Source organism: Pogoniulus pusillus, chromosome 13, assembly GCF_015220805.1.
Source record: "Pogoniulus pusillus isolate bPogPus1 chromosome 13, bPogPus1.pri, whole genome shotgun sequence".
In the NCBI taxonomy this organism is placed as follows: Eukaryota; Metazoa; Chordata; class Aves; order Piciformes; family Lybiidae; genus Pogoniulus; species Pogoniulus pusillus.
Window position 1 is genome coordinate 16,198,422 of NC_087276.1, and position 22,813 is coordinate 16,221,234.

The window sequence follows — 22,813 nt, forward strand, 5'->3', positions numbered from 1 at the left end:
ACACCCTGCCTGTGCCCCCGAGAGAGGTGGGGGCACACACAGACAATCCCAGCACTGAGAAGCTGCTCACCCCAGCCCATCTGCAGCTCCACGGGGCTGTGGCAGACAAAGCCAACGCTGGAGATGGTGAAGCCTGCCAAGGCAGGGAGACAAACCAGGCTTTGTGCCTGCACGGGCAGGGGCAGCTTCGGGGAGCAGCCTCCACAGCTCAGTGCCTGCAGCCTCTGCCTTGGCTGCTCCTCCCTCACAGGTTTCTGAGCCCCGTGCAGATGACAGCAGCAGTCCCCAGTGCTGCCTTTCTCCTGCCTGCCCCAGAGGAGCTGAGAGTCCCACCACAGTTCTTTCCTCATCCCAGGACATCCAGCACTGCTGCACAAACGCAGCCTGGGAGCAGCAGCACGACTCAGCCAAGTGGGACTCGACCCATCCCAGCTTCAATCCAAGTCCTTGCCCAAGCTCTCCTTTTGCCCTCAGAGCAGCAGAGAGCTGGGGGCTCAAAACCCCTCCCTCCCTAGGGGTCAGCCAAGCAGGGGCTGCACTTCTGCACTCCTGCCTGGCCCATCCTGTCCCTTCCCAGCACTCGAACTTCACATCCCTGCCAGCGATGATTTCCAGATGCAGAAACACAAAGCTCCAAGGACAGGAGGTCTGGTCCCATTTCCTCCCCAGCTCCGGGTCAAGAGCTGCCCCCTGCCTGCAGCCAGCCAGCAGCCACCCATCATGGCTCATGCCCACGGGTGCCCTGTGGGCACCTCCAGGCCATGAGACCCTTCTCAGGTGATCTCAGCACAGATCTGACAGGTGGCAAGCACTGAACAGTGGTCACCAACAGCTGCTGCACGGCCAGGACAGCCCAGCCCACACTTCCCAGGGGAGCCTCACTGAAAAGGCAAATCCTGCCTGCAGCTTGATGGGATAAACAAAACCAGAGAGAAAGGGAATCAGGAAGAGTTTTTCCTTCCCAAAGCACTTGTGCTGGAAAGCTGACACAAGGGCTGAGAGGAAACACCCACAGCTGAGCACTGCTGCAGTGTGTGATGGCACCTACCAGGCTGGAACTCCCAGAACCAGCCCTGGCATTCAGCTTAGCACAGAAGTGGTTGAGTTGGAAGGGACCTTCAAGATCAGCCAGTGCCAACCTCCCACCAGCACAGGTTGCTCAAGGCCTCATCCAGGCTGGCCTTCAACACCTCCAGGGAGGTTCTGGATCACAGAACCACTCTCCCCACTCACTTCAAACAATTTGTTCCTCATCTCCACTCTCAGCCTCTCCTCTCCCAGCTCAAAGCCATTGTCCCTCATCTCTTGCCAAAAGTTCCTCCCCAGCAATCCTGCAGCCCTTTCAGCTCCTGGAAGGCTGTCCTGAGGCTCAACAGCCCCAACTCTCCCAGCCTGTCCCCACAGTAGAAGTTCTTCAGCCTCTGATCATCCTCATGGCTTCCTCTGGCCCCTGTCCAGCAGCTCCAGGTCCTTCTTGTGCTGGGTCCTCAGAGCTGGAGGCAGTGCTGCAGGTGAGGTCTGAGCAGAGCAGAGGGGCAGAATCCCCTCCCTGTGCTGCTGCTCTCCCTGCTCTGGCTGCAGCCAGCACACAGCTGGCTCCGGGCTGCCTGTGACCAGTGCTGGCTCCTGGGCACTGTGGCACCAACTGACACCCCCAAGGCCTTCTCCTTAGGGCTGCTCTTCAGCCTGGATGTGTCCTTGGTCTTGTTTTAGTCGCAGCTATTCCACACTGCACTTCACCAGCTCTGCACTACTCCAGTTTGACACTGCCAAGCACTGCCCACAGCTGGCACCACCACACCCCAGTGCTGTATCACCAGAAGGTGTCTGTCAGACTATTTTAGACTGTCAGTAGTGATGGTACTGAGGGAAACAGAACAAAGCTAGAAATGGGTAGATTCAGACTGAATGTTAGGAAGAAGTTCTTCACCGTGAGGGTGGTGAGACACCAGAACAGGCTGCTCAGGGAGGTGGTGGAAGCCTCATCCCTGGAGGTGTTTAAGGCCAGGCTGGATGAGGCTCAGACAGCCTGATCTCATGTGAGGTGTCCCTGCCCATGGCAGGGGGGTTGGAACTACATGATTCTTGGGGTGCCTCCAACCCTGATTGATTCTGTGATTCTGTGAGGACAGAGAACCACAAGGAGAGGCTGTGGCAGCTGCTCCTGCTCACCTGTGTGGTGAGGCAAGGCCTCTCCCTGCAGGCAGAGCTTTGCTGCATGGTATGAGGTGGTTTGGTGGCCGTGCTGGTGGGACTCAATCATCTCAGAGGCCTTTGGCAACCCAAACAATGCTGTGATTCTATGAAAGGCTGCTCCCAGCAGGAGCACTCCTCTGCCAACCTTAAAGTGAGTAAGAGACAGAAGGTGGCACAGCCCTGACTCACCCTCTGACAAGGTCCATCCCCTCGCCTCAGGCTCTCCAGCAGCAACTCCCAGGCTCCCAGCAGCGATGCAGACCTCCACACTCCACCATCCTTAGCCACCCTGTGCTGCTGGAAGGGAAGAGAGATGGAGACCCAGCCTGTTAGTGGCACAGACAGAGCCCAGCCAGCCTCTGAGCTCTGCTGGAGAGAATGTGGCCAAGAAGGCCACTGACAGCCTGGCTTGCTGTGGCCAGCAGGACCAGTGCAGTGTCTGACATGGGTGAGGCCACATCTTGAACACTGGACTCAGTTTTGGAGGCCATTGCTCCAAGAAGGAACTTGAGGGGCTAGAGTGGGTCCAGATAAAGGCTGAGAGAATGGTGAGGCATTGGAACAGGCTGCCCAGGGAGCTGATGGAGTTGCCATGCCTGGAGGTGTTCAAAGAATGTCTTAGGGACATGGCCTCGTGGTCAGGGAGGTGTTGGGTATTAGGTTGGACTTAGAGGCCTTCCCCAGCCTTTATGATTCCAGGAGCACCACACGTCTAGCAGGGTTCTGCTTCCCATCCACAGAGTGCAAATCCCTGATCTCCAGACCCTTCCCCATCTCTGTTGCCCTTCTCTGGATCTACTCCAGCCTCTCAATGTCCTTCTTGGAGTCAGGGGATCAAAACTGACCCCAGGATTCGAGGTGTGGCCTCACCAGTGCCCAACACAGCTGCAGCATCACTCCCCTGGTCCTGCTGGTCAAACTGCTGCTGATCCAAGCCAAGGCTGTTGGTAGCCTTCTGGGCCAGCTGGGCACACTGGTGATCATCTGCTTGCAACCCTGTGCCACAGGCAGGGACACCTCTCACCAGCACAGGTTGCTCAAGGCCTTACCCATCCTGGCCTTCACCACCTCCAGGGAGGTGTGGATCATAGAAGCACAGAATGTTGGACAGGGGTTGGACTGGATGATTTCCAGAGGTCCCTTCCAACCCACAGCACTCTGTGATTCTCTGACTGCACCTCTGACTTTCTACCAGTGCTCACCACACCCAGGGAGCTGCTCTGCATTGCTGCTGCTCCAGCTGTGCCTGCTGAAACAGCTGCCCAAAACCTCTCTGCCCTCAGAAAATCTCTTGTGAAATCCAGGAGTGCTGGCAGGTGGCAGCCTGCAAAGCTCACATTCAGCCAAGAATTGCCTTTTTTGCCTGAAAATTGGAGCCTGCAGCCTCAGCCAAGTGGTGAAGGCTCTAATCACTGCCTGGCCTGCAGACAGATGCCAGGCAGAAGTTATTTATGACACAGCTAATGGGGCTTGCCCTCAAGCACGGGACCTATCTGCCAGCTCATTACCCAACAGTGAGGATCCCCTGCACAAACCAGGCGTTGGAAAGCCAAGCTGGGAGGGCAGCTCTTTGACTTCACTTCAGATCATACCTTAAAGGAAGAAAATGTCACACCTGACCCTCCTGATCCCCTTCCCCACACAGCAGCACTGGGAAGTTAGCTCAGGAGAACCTCACGGGGTTCAGCAAGGCCAAGTGCAGGCTCCTGCAGCTGGGTCAGGGCAACCCTGGATATCAGTCCAGGCTTGGGGGGGATGAGGTGAGAGCAGCCCTGCAGAGAAGGACTTGGGGGTGCTGGTGGAGAAGAAGCTGGACAGGAGCAGGCAATGGGCACTGGCAGCACAGGAGGCCAAGGGCAGCCTGGGCTGCATCCAAAGCAGTGTGGGCAGAGCTGGAGAGAGGGGATCCTGCCCCTCTGCTCTGCTCTGGAGAGACCTCACCTGCAGCACTGCCTTCAGCTCTGGTGCCCCCAGCACAAGAAGGACACCAAAATGCTGGAGAGGGTCCAGAGGAGGCCATGAAGATGACCAGAGGCTGGAGAATCTCCCTTGTGGGGACAGGCTGGGAGAGTTGGGGCTGTTGAGCCTGGAGGAGAGAAGTCTCCAGGGAGACCTCAAAGCAGCCTTCCAGTACCTGAAAGGGCTGTGGAGAGCTGGGAGGGACTGTTCAGAAAGGCCTGCGGTGACAGGAGGGACAATGGTTTGAAACTGGAGCAGGGGAGGTTTAGGTTGGACATCAGGAGGAAGCTGTGCACAGTGAGGGTGGGGAGACACTGGATAGATCCCTGCCCTGCTCCTGCTGGCTACACCACTGCTGATCCAGGCCAGGCTGCTGGTGCCCTTCTTGCCCACCTGGGCACTTCCTGGCTCATCTTCAGCTGCTGTCACCCAGCACCCACCAGGCTCTTTTCTGCTGGGCACTTTCCAGACACTCTGCCCCAAGCCTGGAGCATTCATGGGGTTGTTGTGAGCAGGGCATCAGCAGTGATGCCCAGTAGCACAACCCACCCAGCAGCCCACCCAGGCCCCCTTCCAGACAAGCCCTCTGTTCTCCAAAGAGCCCTCACCTCACACAGTTCCAGCCCATTCCACTTTCAGTCCAAACCCTGTGCAGTGTTTGAGGATCAGTGACCTGGCAGCTGCTGGTTTGTACATGAGCAGCTTTGACTCCTTTGCATGAAATGGTCCCAGCCAAAAAGAGCAGGGAAAGAAAGAACTTCAGGAGGTGCCTTCAGAGAAAGGGAAAGAAAATCCCCCCCTGCCAAGGACAAATAGAGACCATTCAGGAGTCCCTGGGAGCTGGCCTTGGTTTTGTTTGCCTGCTCTTGCTTTTAATTCAGTCACTGAAAGAGTTTTGTGCTGCCCACAAGTGAATTGGCCACAAACTCAGCACCTTAATGAGAAGGAAACTGGAGAGCTGCAGGCACTGCTCAGGCGCTTGCATGCCCAAAGATCCCTGCCAACCTCTGCAGCCAGCCTGCCCCCGGCCAGCTGGCAGGAGCTGGCACAGGCAGGGCAGGCCACCCCCAGCAGTCTGCTGGCCCAGCTCTCCTCACTCCCCTCCCAGCTGCCCCTGTCTTTGCTGGTGCAAGCACATGGATGGTGTTAAGGGAAAGCTTCACATCACACCTGGCATGAGGGGAATCACAGAATCACAGAATCATTGTGGTTGGCAAAGGCCTCCAAGAGCATCCAGGCCAACCAGCAACCCAATACCACCAAACCCTGGCCCCAACTGCCATGGCCACAGGTTTCTTCAACACCTCCAGAGATGGAGACTCCACCACCTCCCTGGGCAGCCTGGGACAGTCCCTGACCACTCTGGCAGAAAAGAAGTTTTTCCTCCTCTCCAACCTAAGCCTCCCCTGACACAAATTCAGGCCATTGCTTCTCCTTCTATTCCCTGAGACTAGGAAGAAGAGACCTCAAAGGTTGCCCAGAGATCACATTCTGTGATTCTGTGATCCACAACCTCCCTAGAGGTGTTCCAGACCACCTTGGATGGGACCTTGAGCAACCTGGGCTGGTGGGAGGTGTCCATGCCCATGGCAGGGAGGTTGGAACTGAATGATCCTTAAGGTTCCTTCCAACCCAACCCATCCCAGGACTCTACAACTCCAGCATTTTTCATTCCTCTGCATTTTGAAGCCCTTCTCTAGACACACCAGTTTCAGACACCCAAGAGGAGGAATTAACTCCACATCCCTCCTCGGAGGGAAAGGCTTGGGGGGAGCTCAAAAGCAGAAGCCCGTGGGCAGGGTCTGCAGCCACCCTCCTGCCCTGCCAGGGTAGGCAGCACACAGCCCTGCTGGTCTCCACTCCACACTGCTGCCCAGCAGGAGCTGGGGCTGCCTCGGAGCCCATGCTAAACACTCCGTCGGGACTGGCAGGCACTCGGGAACAAGCTGCTCCCTGCCCTGCCAGCGAGATGGGATGAGAAGGAAGCCAGAGCCGAGCAGGGCAACAGCAGCCAGCCCAGCACCCAGCACCACGTCAGGACGGGGAGCTGTGCTGCCAGCTGCACCCTGGGCATGTATGGGCAGGCTGGGTGGCATCACCACCTCCCCAAACACCAGCAGCTCCTCCAGGGAGCCAGCCAGCATCCATGCCCAGCTCCTTTGCCCGAAGGCAGGCAGCCCTCTGCTTTCCATCCCTGGCTCCGCAGCCTGCAGAGCCCAGGCAGAGGAGGTCCGCAGGGGGCAGGAGCACAGGGGAGCAGGGACTGTGCCACACTCCGACAGCCACAGCCCGTGAAAGAGCCTTTGCATGCTGCTTTCCGCACAAGGAGGAATCCTCTCTCTGTCCATTTCCTAGCCGCGGCTCCAGCACCTGCCCTGCGCCCAGCAGCACGGCAGGATGTGGCCCCTGGGCATGGCTGCTGAGAGGGACATCTGCCCATTGCTATGGCACCTGGCACCAGAGAGCCGCCCACAGCCTGGGTCTGCCCCAAATCGGGTTCCTCTGCCACGGGAACAGAAGGGATACCGGGGACACGGGGGAAGGGACACCAGGAGGAAGGGACACCAAGGACGCGGGGAAAGGGACACCAGGAGGAGGGGACACCAGGGAAGGGACACCAGGAGGAAGAGACACCAGGGACACGGGGAAAGGGACACCAGGAGGAGGGGACACCAGGGACACGGGGGAAACGACACCAGGAGGAAGAGACAACCCCAAGAGCCTCACACAGCCCTGAAGGGGGCTCCGGGGCCGTCGTGTGTGCCAGGGCAGAGCACATGGTCCTGGCAGAGCCAGCCACACCCCCCTCCCTGGCACGACCAGGACAAGCACATCCCAGAGCCTTCAGCTCGGTGCAAAGAGACACCTGAGTGGCAGGCAGAGCTTTCTGGCCAGAGCTGGCAGGCAGCAGCTGCCACACAGACACCCAGCACCACACCATGCTGCCACACAGCCCTGAGGCTCAGAGTGTGGGGGGGGTCAGCCCAGCACCCCTCAAGGAGCAAGATAAACAGGGGCTACCTACTCATTGTGCACCAGGAGACCTGCAGGCCACCAGGCCAGGCTGTGGCAGTGCTGGGAAGCCCAAGCTCCATCCAAGCCGGTCAGAGAGAGAAGAGGCAGAGCCGAGCGGAGGGACCGGTGAGCTACCCCTGCCCCCCATTCTCACCAGCACAGCAGCAGTGGATTCATTCCCCAGTCCAAGCAGGCAGCAAATCGGGAAGCTGGATGCTAAAGGAGGCTGCTGGGAGGCACAGCCTGGCACAGCTCTGCTCCCCCAGCCCGGCTCGCTGTGAGCCTGCAGCCTGTCAGCCAGCAAATCCTCTTTGCCTATGGGCAGGGGAATTGCGGGGGGGGGGGGGGGGGGAAGAGAAGGGGGAAAAGCATCAAGAAAGTCTTTGTCTGCAGAGCTGCCAGGCTCAGCACGTGTGGCTGAGCTTCCTGGCCAGGCTGGAGGGGGAGCCGCAGCTTCAGAGCCACCGTTTCCGCCTGCAGCTCCGGCCTCTCCCGCATTGTCTTCCAGAAATAAAAGTAAACACCCCAGAAGACCTCTTTGTTGTTGCCTCTGCCGGGCCCAGAGGCATTCCTCCTGCGGGAACAAGTGGTGGAACCTCTTCCCCCAACCTCTAGGAGCTTCTCCTGACAGCAGAGTGCTCCCAAAGCAAGAAGCAACCCCAGGGAGCAGCAGGCAAGGAGGGTTTGCCCTCTCTTCCCTCCACCCCTTGGCTGCTTATGCTGGCAAGGCAGAGGACTACCTGCCCAGGGTACCCACCTGTGCTGGGTACCTTCCCATCCTTCCCCCTCTGCTGCAGGTCAGAGAAGGAGGCCACTGCCCACGATGCAAGAAACCATCACATCCCCTTAATGACTCCTAAAATGGGTTGGGCTGGAAGGGAGCTTAGAGATCATCCTGTTCCCAAAACCTGCCATGAGCAGGGACTCCTCCCACCAGCACAGACTGCTCAAGGACTCATCCAGCCTGGCCTTCAACACCTCCAAGGAGCTTGTGGATCACAGAATTACAACCTGTGCCAGTGTCTCCTCACCCTCATTGCAAACAACTTCCTCCTCCTCTCCACTCTCAGTCTCTCCTCTCCCAGCTCAAAGCCACTGTCCCTCAGCCTGGCACTCCCAGCCCTTGTCCAAAGTCTCTCCCCAGCTCTCCTGGAGCCCCTTCAGCTACTGGAAGGCTGCTCTGAGGTCTCCCTGGAGCCTTCTCTTCTCCAGGCTCAACAGCCCCAACTCTCCCAGCCTGTCCCCACAGGGGAGGTTCTCCAGCCCCTGAGCATTTTGGTGGCCTCTTCTGGACCTTCTCCAGCAGCTCCAGGTCCTTCTTGTGAACGAAGGAAGCACTAAGGCATGAGGAAGGGCAAGGCAGAGGTCTTCTTTAACACAGAAAATCCAAAGCAGAAAGGCAAGACTGAGATAGCCACATAGATCTACCTCAGCTCTTGTACCTCCCCAAGCTCTTGGCAGTTCCTGCCAAGCCCAGCAGCAAGCACCAGGAGGTAGCCAACCCCGAAGGGCCCCACACAGCCCCCAGCAACGATGAAAAGACAGCACAAACTTCCTCAGCAGGCAGCTGCCCTAATCTAAGCGTCTTGCTGCTCTGCTCCTTGTTTGTTCAGGCTCTTCCTCTGCGGTGGAGCTGCTGGACAGAGCTGCAGGGCAAGGAGACGAGAGGCAGAGCTCTCTCTGTTGCGCCAGGAGCAGCTCTCCAGCATGCACAGCTCACAGCTCCAGGCGTCCTCCCTGATTTCCATGGAGCTCCTTAGCAAAGCAAAACGCTGCAGGGCCCAGCCCAGCTGCCCCGGTCACAGCTCTGCTCCTACACCCTCACTGACCCTGCTCCTTTCCTCTGCCAGCCCCAAAAAACAGGGCATAAAACAAAGCCATTTGCCTTCCCCGTTGGGATGCTCCAGCCCCTTCCCGAGGAAAGCACCAGGGGACAGCTCAACAGGCTGCTAGGGACACCTCCTCCCTAGCAATGGCACTGCAAAGGGCAGCTGGGCTCCTGGGGAGCAGCATCTATCCATACCAAGGGGAGCTTGGAGGGACAGGAGATACAAGCAGGGCCATGGCCATCAGCCTGCTGCAGCCAGCACAGGATCACAGCTCACAGCATGTCAGGGCTTGGAAGGGACCCAAAGAGATCATTGAGTCCCATCCCCCTGCCAGAGCAGGACCATGCAATTCAGCTCAGGTTGCACAGGAACACATCCACACAGGCCTTGAAAGTCCCCAGAGAAGGAGACTCCACAGCCTCTCTGGGGAGCCTGTTCAGTGCTCTGGGACCCTTACAGTAAAGAAGTTCCCCCTTGTGTTCAGGTGGAACCTCCTGTGCTGCAGCTTCCATCCACTGCTCCTTGTCCTATCCCAGGAGCAAGTGAGCAGAGCCTGTCCCCCCTCCTGACCCCCAGCCCTCAGATATTTATAGACATTAGATCCCCTCTCAGTCTTCTCCTCTCCAGACTAAGCAGCCCCAGGGCCCTCAGCCTCTCCTCATCAGGCAGTTCCAGTCCCCTAATCATCCTCATAGCCCTCCACTGGACCCTCTCCAGCAGATCCCTGTCCCTCTTCAACTGGGGAGCCCAAAACTGAAGGCAGTACTCAAGATGAGGTCCCACCAGGGCTGAGCAGAGGCAGAGGAGAACCTCCCTTGATCTGCTGGATGCACTCTTCTTAACACAGCAAGGGGTCCTCAGCTCTGTGCTCTGCCATGGGACAGCTGTGGGATGGGTCCCAGCCCTCCACATCCCACGGGGAAAAATGGCTTAAGGGACAGCAGGGGTGGCAGAGGTCCAGAGAAGAGGGCTCTTTGCCAACAGCCTGCCCCAGGCCTCATTGTCCCCTGGAGAGGAGCAAAGAGCAACAACCAGCACCAGAGAAACAAATCATAGAATGCTGGAATGGGCTGGGTTGGAAAGGACCTTAAAGCTCCAACCCCTAGCATGGGCAGGGACACTTCCCACCAGCCCAGGTTGCTCAAGGTCTCATCCAACCTGGCCCTGAACACCTCCAGGGAGGGGACATCCACAGCATCCCTGGGCAACCTGTGCCAGTGTCTTCCTACCCTCCTAACATCTAATCTAAACCCAGCTTCCTCCAACTCAAAGCCATCACTCCTCATCCTGTCACTCCATGCCTTTGATTCCTCAGCCCTCCTGGTGCCTCTTCAGGTACTGGAAGGCTGCTCCACACAAGGCCTCCAGCACCCTCACAACAAACAACTTTCTCCTCCTGCTCAGATGCAACCTCCTGGCTGCCACTTTCTGCCCCTTGGCCTGGCCCTGGGCACCACTGACAAGAGTCTGGCCTCAGCCCCTTGTCCCCTACAGCTCCTTTAGCTCTTACTGCAGGCTCTCAGCCCCAGGGCTCTCAGACTTTGCTCCTCCCAGAGCTGCTCCAGGCCCCTCAGCAGCTTTGCAGCCTCCCCTGGACCCTCTCCAGCAGCTCTCTGTCTCTTCCGAACTGGGGAGCCCAGGATTCGACCCAGGATTCCAACTGTGGCATCCCTAGGGCAGCCTAGAGGGGCAGGAGAACCTCCCTTGCCCTGCTGCCCACGTATTTCAGAATGCACTGCAGGAGACCATTGCCCTTCTTGGCCATGAGGGCACACTGCTGGCTTCTGGGGAACTTGCTGCCCACTAATCAAGCCCATGAAGCAACTTTACACACACCAAGAAAAGACAGAAAATAACTTTGCCACTCACAGAACTGTTGAGGTTGGAAGAGACTTCTGAGATCATCAATCCACCCAGAACTCACAGCCCCCACCACTACTGCTGAGCCACTGCCACTGCACCACCTCCCTCAGCACCACATGCAGGCGGCTTTTAAACACCTCCAGGGATGGGCACTCCACTGCCCACTCCTGGGCAGCCTGGGACAGTGCCTGGCAACCCTTGCTGGAAAGAAATTCTTCCTCATGCCCAACCTGAACCTCCTGCAGCTCAACTTGAGGCTCTTTCCTCTTGTGCTGTCACTTGCTGCACGTGAGAAGAATCCAACCCCCACCTGGCTCCAGACTCTTGTGAAGCAGCTGTAGAGGGAGATGAGGTCTCCCCACAGCCTTCTGTCCCCTAGGCTGAACCACTCCAGGTCCCTCAGCTACTCCTCACAAGAGCTGTGCTGAGAAGTTCATCTCGGAGCAGAAAGCCAAGCCCCAGCAACACAATCCATGGGCAACAGGCAGCAGGGCCCAAGGCTGAGCAGAGGCTGAGGTCCAGGCAGGGCACAAGCCCTGTGTGCCCAGAGTCTCCCAAACTGCTCCTGCCCAGCACAGCCCACAACAGAGATGCTGGGCACAGAGCTGGGGCTGAGCCAAGCAGCAGCCATGGCATGGTGGGACTGACACAGGGGTGTGACCTGGCAGCGCTGGCACTGCTCAGAGCTCTGCCAGCCTGCATGGGAAGTGCTGGCAGGCAGGGCCAGGCTGAAAGATGGCAGCAGCAGAGCTTTGCCCACCAGGAGCTGAATTCAACCTTTGCTGCATCCCCCCCCCCCCAATTCTTAATGCCCACCAGCAGGCATGGCAGAGGGCACCACAGTTCTTACAGGAGCACACATTTGCCACGGCTGCAGGGCTCTGCACCACCCTTACATCCTGAATGGGCAAGGGCAATACCTACAGGGCATCATCGTGCAGCTGGGCAGGGGGCACAGGGATTGATTTCCTCAAGGCATGGCCCTGGGAGCCAGCTGCTGATCCTCAGCAAGGGAGACTGAGAGTGGAGACTAGGAAGGAGTCCTTTGCAGTGGGGGTCCAGGTTTGCCCAGGAGGTTGTGGATCACAGAATATGATCACATTCTGTGATTCTGTGATCCACAGCCTCCCTGGAGGTGTTTGAGGCCAGGCTGCATGAGGCCTTGAGCAACCTGTGCTGGTGGGAAGTGTCCCTACACAGGGCAGGGAGTTGGCACTGGCTGATCTTAAAGGTCCCTCCCAACCCAACCCATTCCATGGTTCTATGACACTCCACACTCTGATGGGAGTGACTCTGACAGGAGCCATGGAGAGGCTCTGGCTCTCCTCCAGCCATCCTTGACATTCATTTCAGTCTGCTTCCTGATGCTGGCATCAGAGGCAGAACCTTGCCAAAGCCAGCACCTCCCAGCAGGCTATGGGCAGGCAGGACAGCACCCCCGGGGCAGGGCTGGGTGTTGGCAGTGCTGCCAAGGCAGGTGGTGTCCTGCCAACCAACAGTCTGCTGCTGCCACCAGCCTGCCTCCTAGAGAGGGCCAACCTCATGTCTTCCCAACCTCCTTCACAACCTGCCAGCCTACCTCACTGCCTCCCAACCAGCCTCACCACTTCCCAACCTGCCTCACTGCCTTCCAACCAGCCTCACCACTTCCCAACCAGCCTCACTGCCTCCCAACCAGCCTCACCACTTCCTAACCTACCTCACTGCCTCCCAGTCAGCCTCCCCACTTCCCAACCAGCCTCCCCACTTCCCAACCAGCCTCACTGCCTCCCAACCAGCCTCACCACTTCCCTTGAACATCTCCAGAGAGGTTGTGGATCACAGAATGTGATCCTATGATCCACAGCCTCCCTGGGCAGCCTGTGCCAGACTCTCATCACTTTCACACTACACAACTTCTTCCTCAGTTCCACTCTAACCCTGCTCTGCCTCAGCTCCAAAACATTCCCCCTTGGCCTGGCACCCTCAGCAAAAGTCCTCTGCAGCCTTCCTGCAGGATCCCTTCAGACACTGGCAGGCAGCTCTCCTGGCCTCCCAACCAGCCCTCCCAGCTCCCTCAGCCTGTGCTCACAGCAGAGCTGCCACAGCCCTTGGATCATCTTTGTGGCCTCCTCTGGATTGATTCCAACAGTTCCATGTCCTTGGGTTGTCCAGAGGGAACAGAGGGAACAGCTGCACACATGTAACAGAGTAACCCACATACCTAAGGAGCTTCTGCTGCCCTTTGCTGCTCTGCTGAAGCACACCCGGAAAGACAACAGTCAGAAGAAGTTGAAAACCTATTTTGCATCATCATGAAAGGGAAGAAAGTGAGCTAAAGAAGGCAAGATAAGATGAAAGGCATGTCCTGTGAGCCTGGAGCCAGCCTTCTGAGGTAAGAAGAGCCAATGGATTCATTGACCTCACTGGAAAGCTTTTCCTCCACCCACTGCCCCTGCTCAGGAGCAAGGGAAATGCTCTTCAACACATGCCAAGGTGGGGCAGAGCCCAGCCCACAGCAGACCTGTCCTCCACAGCACCTCCATGCTTCTGCAGGGATGCTCCCAGTTTCAGCTGGGCTGTTTCTGCAGGCCAGAGAAGCCTTCACTTCTGCTTTTCTTTCCAAGGGCTGCAGCCCCTGGGACCCAGCTGAACGTGGGCTCCCCAGGCACAGTTCAGAGCTCCTGGGGCAAGGCTGTCAGTGTCACCACTTAGCCAAAAGGTTTTGGAGCCAGTTGGATCACAAATGCAGGCAGGAATGTCTCTGCCTGGAGGGTAAACAGGGTCTGGTGACCTCCCTGAGTCACTGCCTGCTGACTCATTCACTGGCAGCTTGGGCAGCCCTTGAGTCGTTGAGCCGTAGGCAAGGAGCTGTCATGGTGACAGGGACTCACAGAGGCTGGCCCCTGACACAGGAGCCTCGAAGGACCTCCTGGGCAGAAGCAGCTCTCTGTTTGTGACAGCTACTACCTCCCTCTGCTCCTCTGCACCCTCTGCCACCTCCTCACCATCACCACCACGCAAGGTGACTCCATCTGCTCTGGGGACAGGACAGCTCTCTGCAGCACAGGACCACAGAATGGTCTGAGTTGGAAGGGACTTCTAAAGCTCATCCAGTCCAACCTCCCTGTACTCAGCAGGGACATCCTCCACTAGAGCAGCTTGCCCACAGCCCTGTCCAGCCTCACCTTGAATATCTCCAGGCATGAGGCCTCAACCACCTGTCTGGGCAACCTGCTGCAGTGTTCCAGCAGCCTCCTGCTGCAGAAATTGTTCCTCACATCCAATCTCAATCTGCTCTGCTCTACTTTGAAGCCACTGCCCTTATCCTGTCCATGCAGGCCTTTGGGAACAGTCCCTCTGCAGCCTTCTTGTAGCCCCCTCAGGTACTGGAAGGTCTGTATTAGGGCTGCCTGGAGCCTTCTTTTCCCCAGGCTGAACACCCCCAGCTCCCTCAGCCTGTTCTCCTAGCAGAGCTGCTGCAGCCTCCTGACCATTTCACAGTCCATGCCCTCCCTGTGTTGAGGGCTCCAGAGCTGGCTGCAGCACTGCAGGTGAGGTCTCAGCAGAGCAGAGCCAAGTAGCAGAATCCCCTCTATGGATCTGCTGGCAACTCAGCTTTGGATGCAGCCCAGGCTGCCACTGGCTTCCTGGGCTGCAAGTTCACACTGCCTACTCATGTCCAGCTTCTCATCCATCAGCACCCCCAAGTCCTTTTGCACATGGCTGCTTTCTCTCAGCTCATCTCTCCTTAGCCTAAATGTCTCCATAAACCCCACAAGAGAAGTCATGGCCACCACTCAACAAGCCAAGCAGTCAAGTGGAGTAGATCAGAAGGCCACAATGCCACCCAAGGCAGCAAACCCAGAGCCAAAACAGCAGCCAGCCCCTGGCACCACCCCTCTGACCCTGCTGCCTGGTGGGGCCCAGGCTGCAGCTGCCACTCAAAGCCCAGCCACAGCCTCTTGCAGGGCATTCTGGCAGTACCCGGCTTGGACTCTGCCTGGCAGCATTCTGCAGCCACAGCCTGCTCCCTGGCGAGGGCAGGGATGAGAGATGCTCCACCCAGCCCCACAAACACAAAGATCTCTTCACAGCAGCCACGTGAAAGGCTTGGTGTCAGCGCTGCCTTTGGGAGCAACCCGGAGAGGGTCCAGGCTCTAATATTAGAGCCAAGATGATGATGGGGAGGAAGGGAAGGAGCCAGAGCAGAGCCTTATAAATAGCAGCATTGTCCTTGCTCGGTTTCACAGGGCATCAGATGTCAGATCCCATCCTTCATTCAGGAGCTGAAGCTTCTCATGGATTCCCATCTGACAGTTTCTCATCCAGCAGTTGCTAGCTGGCCAAACAAGCTGAGTAAACACCCTGAGCTCCACTAGCACAGCTTGCAACACAACCAGTGTACACAGCAGCCTTCCTCCTGACCAGTCTCCTCCTCCTCCTCTGACCTTCTCCCTCTGCTGCATTTTGATGCTACAACAACCACAGTCCTGGGATGAGGTAAAGAACTACCTGGGTCCTGGGCTGCACCCAAAGAAGTGTGGGCAGAGATGGAAAGAGGGGATCCTGCCCCTCTGCTCTGCTCAGGGGAAACCTCACCTGCAGGGCTGTCTCCCTCAACACAAGACTATGGAACTGTTGCAGAGGGTCCAAAGAAGGCCACCAAGATGACCAGAGGGCAGGAGAACCTCCTCTATGTGGACAGGCTGGAAGAGTTGGAGCTGCTCAGCCTGGAGAGGAGAAGGCTCCAGGGAGACACAGAAGCAACCTTCCAGTACCTGAAGAGGCTCCAGGAGAGCTGAGGAGGGACTTCTGGTAAGGGTTGGGAGTGCCAGGCTGAGGGACAATGGCTTTGAGCTGGGAGAGGGGAGACTGAGAGTGGAGAGAAGGAAGAAATTGTTTGCACTGAAGGTGGGAAGAGACTGGCACAGGTTACCCAGGGAGGCTGTGGATCACAGAACCGCAGAATGTGGTTGTGGTTGTTTAAATGTGATCCATGACCTCCCTGGAGGTGTTCCAGGCCAGGTTGGATGAGGCCTTGAGCAACTTGCTTTATTTGGAGGGGTCCCTGATGCCTGCAGGGAGATTGGAGAAGTTGACCTGTGAGGGTTCCTTTAACCCCATGCAATCTGTGACTCTGTCCACCAGTGGCCTCCTGCACAGGTTGCCTTGGCTTTGGGGTAAAAGTTGCCCTCTCTGGAGGTTTTGAAGCTCCCAGAACTCCTTTGCACACCTCAAGTGAAAGCTGCTGCAGCTCAGTGGTAAGCAAAGCGCCCTTTTAGCAGGCAAACTCTGCCCTGACCAGAGGAAGTTCAGCCTGGCAGTGCCCACAGACACATCTTATAGCTGGGCAGAGCTCAAGGAAGACCATGCAAGCTCCTGCCATGGCATACTTGTCCTGACCTTTGGGATGTGCCCTGCCAGACTCCAGCACCCCAAGCAGACTATCAGAAGTGCCTGGATTTGCTGCTCTTCTGCCCTGTCCTTCTCCAAAGAGAAGAGCACAGGAGCCTTGGCACCCCATGGGCCACTCCCTCCAACATCCACAGCCAGGGGATGAGGTGTGCCAGTGGGTATAGCCCACACAAGTCCATAGACCTGCTGGTCAAGAACCTGCCCAGTGCCTTTCAAACAAGCCATCTGCCTCCACCACCCTGCTGCAGCACCCAGCTGCAGGCATGTGCAAGGGAGGAGACTCTGCCCCTTTGCTCTGCTCTCCTGAGACCCCACCTGGAGTCCTGTGTGCAGCTCTGGACCCCCAGCACAAGCAGAACATGGAACTGTTGGAGCAAGTCCAGAGGAGGCCACCAAGATGCTCAGAGGGCTGCAGCAGCTCTGCTATGAGGACAGGCTGAGAGAGTTTGAGCTCTGCAGCCTGGAGAAGGCTTCAAGGAGACCTTGGAGTGACCTTCCACTATCTGAAGGGGCTACAGGAGGGCTGGAGAGGAACTATTGACAAGGTCTTGTGATGACAGGATGAGGAGGAATGGGTTTACACTGGCAGAGGGGAGATTCAAGCTGGATGTTAGGAAGAAGTTCTTTGCAGTGAGGGTGGTGAGACTGGCACAGGTTGCCCAGGAAGGTGCTCAGGACCAGGCTGGCTGAGGCCTTGAGTGACCTGTTCTAGTAGGAGGTGACCCTGCCCATGGTGGGGGGGTGGAGCTGGATGGGCTTTGAGGTCCCTTCCAACCTAAACCATTCTAGATTCTGTGAGCTACCTGCTGGGGGAAGCTTCCTTCCACACCTTTCCATCAGCTGCCCACCGGGTTCACTGCACCTTCTGATCAGAACAGTGAGAGAGGAGGTGACCAACAGCTGCAACTTCATCTGACTCACCACTGTCATCATCACTGCACAGGCAAAGAGCAGGCTGAGATCTGGTTTGGGACGGCTGATGTTGCCTCCAGCACAGTCCTTAGCTGGCCCCACCACTGCCTCCCCCATCCTGAAGAGTCCAGAGGTGACCACACAGCTTCCCACCAGCCCCCACCTCTTGCCACCATCTAAAGGACTTTTCCTCCAGTGCCACTGGTAAGAAACAGCAGAGCTGAAGCCCAGCACATGGGACCAAAGGTGCTGCTCTCCCAGGAGCTTTGCAGCTCTAAATGCCACCCAAGGAGCAGCCCAGCACCCAGGCAGCCCCTGGCCCTGTGGGCACACAGCAGGCTCCAGGGCAAACCCAGCTGGTGGAGCTGAAGGGGGTGATGCACATGTGGGAACCTGCCAGGAGCCCAGTGCTGGCTGGTTCAGGATCACAGAATCATTTTGGTTGGCAGAGAACTCTAAAATCCTGGAATCCATCCAAGGCTGAGGCTAAACCGTGGCCCTCAGCACCACAGCTCTGCCTCTTGGAAACACCTTCAGGGATAAGGATCCTACTGCCTCCCAGCATGTCCCAGTGCTTGAGAACCCTTCCAGGGAAGAAGTTTCTTCCCATGTCCAACCTAAACCTCCCCTGAGGCAACTTTAGGCCATTTTCTTGTATTGTCACTTGTTCCTTGGGAGCAGAGCCCAAGCCCCAGCTGGCTGCAGCCTCCTCTCAGGGAGCTGTAGAGAGCAATGAGCTCTGCCCTCAGCCTCCTCTTCTCCAGCCTCAACACCCCTAGCTCCCTCAGCTGCTCCTCCTCAGCCCTCTTCTCCAGACCCTTCCCCAGCTTGGTTGCCCTTCTCTGGATGTGCTCCAGCCCCTCAATGTCCTTCTCAGAGTGAAAGGCACAAAACTGAATCCAGGATTTGAGCTGTGGCCTCACCAGTGCCCAGTACAGAGACACAATCCCTGCCCTGCTCCTGCTGCCTACACCACTGCTGATCCAGGCCAGGCTGCTGGTGCCCTTCTTGCCCACCTGGGCACCCCCTGGCTCATCTTCAGCTGCTGCCAACAAGCACCCCCAGGACCTTTTCCACTGGGCAGTTTCCATCCCCAAGCCTGGAGCCTTCCTGGGTTGTTGTGCCCCAAGGGCAGGACCCAGCATTTGGCCTTGTTGAACCTCATCCCAAGATTCAAGCTGTGGCCTGCCCAACGCTGAGCACTGAGTGCCAGTCCCTGCCATGCTCCTGCTGGCCACACCATTGCTGATCCAGGCCAGGCTGCTGGTGTCCTCAGTGCATCATTGCTGCATATCAAGCTGGGTCTCAGCCTTAGCTGAGGACTGCAAGGTGCATGCCCACAACATAAAGTCCCATCCCTCCAAAGCTCCTCAGCCACAGAAGCCACAAATTCTTCTGTGCCAAGAGCAGAGCATCCTTGGGTGCAGAGCTGCCAGCTCCTGCTGCTGACTGACAACACAACCACCACAGCTCATGCTGGCAGCCATGGCTCAGCCCAGCAGGGGAGGAAAGCAGCAAACAAAACCACCCCCAGCCCCTGCTGGAGCAGTGGCCTCAGCAGAAGGGCTTTGCTTAACCACTCTATGATCCCAGCTTTCCTCCTCCACATCTGCCAAAGCCCAAAGCTCTCAGCCTGGGAGAAAGCCAAAGAAAAAGGCAAGAGGAAAAAAAAAAACACCAAAATACAAACCAAATAAAACCTGGACCTTTTCCAGAGATAATTGCTGAGAGCCTGTGAGGTCTTCTGGCCTGACCAGATCCCACTCAAAGCAGACATTGGATTTTAAACCCAGGGGACACCAACTGCTGGAGCAGCAGTCCCAAAGGGGTTTCAAGCTGAAGAGGGGAGGTTTAAGCTTGATACAGGGAAGAAATTCTCCCCCATGAGGATGGTGAGAGAATGGAACAGGTTGGTCAGACAAAGTGTGGAGGCTCCAAGCCTGGAAGTGGATGGACACTGAACTCCATTCAAGTTTACATAGGCTAGTGGGAGATGTCCCTGCCCATAGCTCTGCTGAGACCCCACCTGCAGCACTGCCACCAGTTCTGGTGCCCCCAGCACAAGAAGGACCTGGAGCTGCTGGAGAGGGTCCAGAGGAGGCCATGAAGGTGATCAGAGGCTGGAGAACCTCTGCTGTGGGGACAGGCTGGGGGACTGGGGGCTGCCCAGTCTGAAGAAGAGAAGGCTCCAGGGAGACCTCAGAGCAGCCTTCCAGTAGCTGAAGAGGCTGCAGGAGAGCTGGGGAGGGACTTTGGACAAGGGCTGGGAGTGCCAAGACAAGAGACAATGGCTCTGAGCTGGGAGAGGAGAGACTGAGAGTGGAAAAGAGGGTGAAATTGTTTGCAGTGAGTGGGGAGACCCTGGCACAGGTTGCCCAGGGAGGTGTTCTAGGCCAGGCTGGATGAGGCCTTGAGCAACCTGGGCTTTTGGGAGCTGCCCCTGCCTATGGCATGGGGTTGGCACTGGATGATCTTGAAGGCCCTTCCAACCCAAACCATTCTATGATCACAACTCCAGAGGCCACCAAAGCAGCTTGGACGAGCCCCAGCAGGAGCCCAATGGTGGAGATGGCCTGAGCCAGGACCTCAGCAAAGCCTGTTTGTGGTGACCATGCCTCTGTGTCACCTGGGCCACCCAGCTGGCAGCTTTGGAGAGCTTTGTCACATGGCAATGCCCTCAACTTCACAAGGGCAAGAGAGGAATCAGACAGCTCCAGAGTTCTGCTCTCTCTCTTTCCAGCTGGGTCTCCAACAAGCACTGCTTAGGAAGGTTTCTGCCAGCACAGCTCAGCTGGGAACCCTTGGGCCACTTGGGCTCTGACTGGGAGGTCACAGCAGATCCATCTCACATGGCTCACAAGTGACAGCTCAGGGCTCAGCAGCTCAGTCAGGAGACAGGGAGGGAGAGAAGACAGCAGCAGCATCACCAGACACACTCAGCTGATCACAATGTCTGTCAATATCTTAGGGCTGAGGGTCAGGAAGGAAGGGACAGGGACAGCCTCTGCTGCTTGTGCCCTGGCATAGGACAAGGGCAGTGGATGGAAACTGCAGCACAGGAAGTTGCACCTCAACATGAGGAAGAACTTCTTGACTGTAAGGGTCCCAGAGCCCTGGCACAGACTACTCAGAGAGGTTGTGGAGTCTCCTTCTCTGGAGCCTTTCCAGCCCTATCTGGATGTGTCCCTGTGTGACCTGAGCTAGATTGTGTGGTCATGCTCTGGCAAGGGATTGGACTGGAAGATTTCCAGAGGTCCCTTCCAATCCCTAAGATCCTGGGATCTGGGATCTGCTGCCACCTGGGCACTGCAATGAGAAGAGGCATACAGGAAGAGATGACTCTCCAGGAAAGGCAATGCCATGCTCAAAACAACTGGAAAGTCAAGTAACCACTTCCAGAAGGATGGAAGATAGGGTTTACACCCCTAGGTGATTGATAGGCTTTTTACCTCCAGAGGATAGGGTTTACAGCCCCACAACTTACACCACAATGCTCTAACCTCTCTCTCTTTTATCCCCCTAACCCCTGGCTCCTGCTGCAGCCCTCCCCAGCACACACCCACACCATGGAGGCAGCAAATGCTTTGCCACCAGGTGCTTTGGGCTGCATTTACAATCGTTAAGTCTGGAAAAGGCCTCCAAGCTCATCCAGTCCAACCAGCAACCCAACACCACCATGGCCACCAAACCCTGCCCCCAAGTGCCATGGCCACACACTTCCTGAACACCTCCAGGCATGGGGACTCCACCACTTCTCTGAGCAGCCTGTGCCTGTCCCTGACCACTCTTTCAAGGAAGAAATCTTTCCCCATCTCCAACCTAACCCTCCCTTGGTGCAGTTTGAGGCCACTTCCTCTTGTCCTGTCACTAGAAGAGTCCAACACCAACCTCACTCCAGCCTCCTTGCTGACAAGAGCACTAAGCAGGGGTGTCTCTCCCAGCACTGGTCCAGCTCCTTCCCACGCAAAGGGAGGAGAGCTGGAAGGACACAGTGAAGCTGCAGAAGCTGGAGTGGTTCAAAGCAGCAGAAGATCAAAGTTGTGTCCCTTCAAACCTGAGTGATTAACACAAATGAAAGATTCAAGCCACACACCCAGCTGGGGTCCCTTCCAAGGCACTTTCAAGCCCTTCCCTCCCCTCTAGCACTCCGAGAGGAGTTAATGGCACACTCCATTAATTAGCAGCAGGCACAGGGGAGGTTAACCTCCACTTCATTACAGCTAATTTCAGTTCTGCAGGAACAGGGCCAGCACATTTCAGAACAAACCCTCTTCACATTCTCCCTCCTGCCAGGAAGGGCACAGGAACTCTTCATGCTGCCTCTTCCCTGCTCCCCACCTGCACCCCACCCCCACTCTGCAGCCCCCAGAATCATCACAGAGGGTTGGAAGAGAGCTCTGGAGAACATCGAGTGCCAGCTGGAGGAGTGGGAGCTTCTCCCACTGAGGAAGTGGTGGCAGTGGGAAAAGGCTTTGGTCGCACTGCCACAGCACTCCTGCCGAGGGGAATGGGAAGCCACACAGCCACCAAACAAACACCAGCGGGGAGGGCCACAGGGAGCTGCTCCACCAGTTGGGCCCCAGTGTGCCTGCAAAGTGAGGCAGGAGAAGCCATTCTGAACCGTGCAAAACATGACAGCCAGAGAGCAGAGCAGCTCCAGAGACCACCAAGATGCTCAGAGGCTGGAGAACCTCCCCTGTGGGGACAGGCTGGGAGAGTTGGGGCTGCTCAGCGTGGAGAAGAGAAGTGAGACCTCAGAGCAGACTTCCAGTAGCTGAAGGGGCTCCAGGAGATCTGGGGAGGGACTTTGAACAAGTGTTGGGAATGCCAGAATGAGGGACAATGGCATTGAGCTGGGAGAGGGGAGACTGAGTGGAGAGGAAGAAGAAACTGTTTGCAGTGAGGGTGGAGAGACACTGGCACAGGTTGCCCAAGGAGGTGTTGAAGGCCAGGCTGGACAAGGCCTTGAGCAACCTGTGCTGGTGGGAGGCACAGGCTCCCTCCCCCATGGCAGGGAGCTGGCACTGGCTGATCTCGAAGGTCTCTTCCAAGCCAAACCATTCCACGAATCTATGAAGGCCAGGGCAAGAAGCAGCCTTGGGACAGCCCCTCCCAAGCCAGCTGTGGAGCAGGGTGCAGTCCTAGTGCCCTCCCTGCCTCCCATTCACACAGGCTTTGATGCCAATCTGCAGCAAGTGAAGCTCCAGCAGCTCTGGGAGTGGTCAGCTCCTGCTGCAGCACAAATCCTCCCCTAGCTCCACCAGCAGCCTGCCAGCAATTCTGTGACCCCACAGCTCTCTTCTCTGCTCCCTGTCACATCCCCACCACACCAGCTTTCCTGCCTCACCCACCCAACCAGCCCCAGCCAGGAGCCAAGGACCTGAGCTGGAGCCTGGGAAGGCTCCTGGCTCTTTGTGTGCCTGCAGCTTTGCCACCAGGCACAGCCCAGCCTTGCCCTACACCCTGCAGCCAGCTCTGCCCCTTCCCAGCCTGGCTCATTTCCAGCACAGACTCCTCCACACTCTTGTTTATCCTATGCAAAGAAGCCCAAGCTCCAGGATGGCCTCCAGCTCCACTGCCACCTATATACGAGGAGGAACCTCTTTAATTGAAGGGTGGCAGAGGCCTGGAGCAGGCTGCCC

The 22,813-nt window shown here is 57.2% G+C and overlaps 1 protein-coding gene across 3 annotated transcripts in view; it reads right to left on the reverse strand.

Annotated features, from left to right (window-relative positions):
- The window catches only part of LOC135180580 (ankyrin repeat and fibronectin type-III domain-containing protein 1-like), a 250,354-nt gene that overhangs the window by 216,793 nt on the left and 10,748 nt on the right, over positions 1-22,813 (reverse strand). The window contains exons 1-2 of one of the 3 annotated variants that reach the window (XM_064153129.1): positions 7,325-7,388; positions 2,386-2,490 (exon numbers count right to left, since the gene is read on the reverse strand). In XM_064153129.1, coding sequence (XP_064009199.1) covers positions 2,386-2,402 — 17 coding nt within the window. In that variant the 5' untranslated portion in view covers positions 2,403-2,490; positions 7,325-7,388. Of the gene's footprint in view, positions 1-2,385; positions 2,494-7,324; positions 7,389-22,813 lie in introns of those variants that run through there. The other 2 variants (XM_064153127.1, XM_064153126.1) reach the window with 2 other exon arrangements.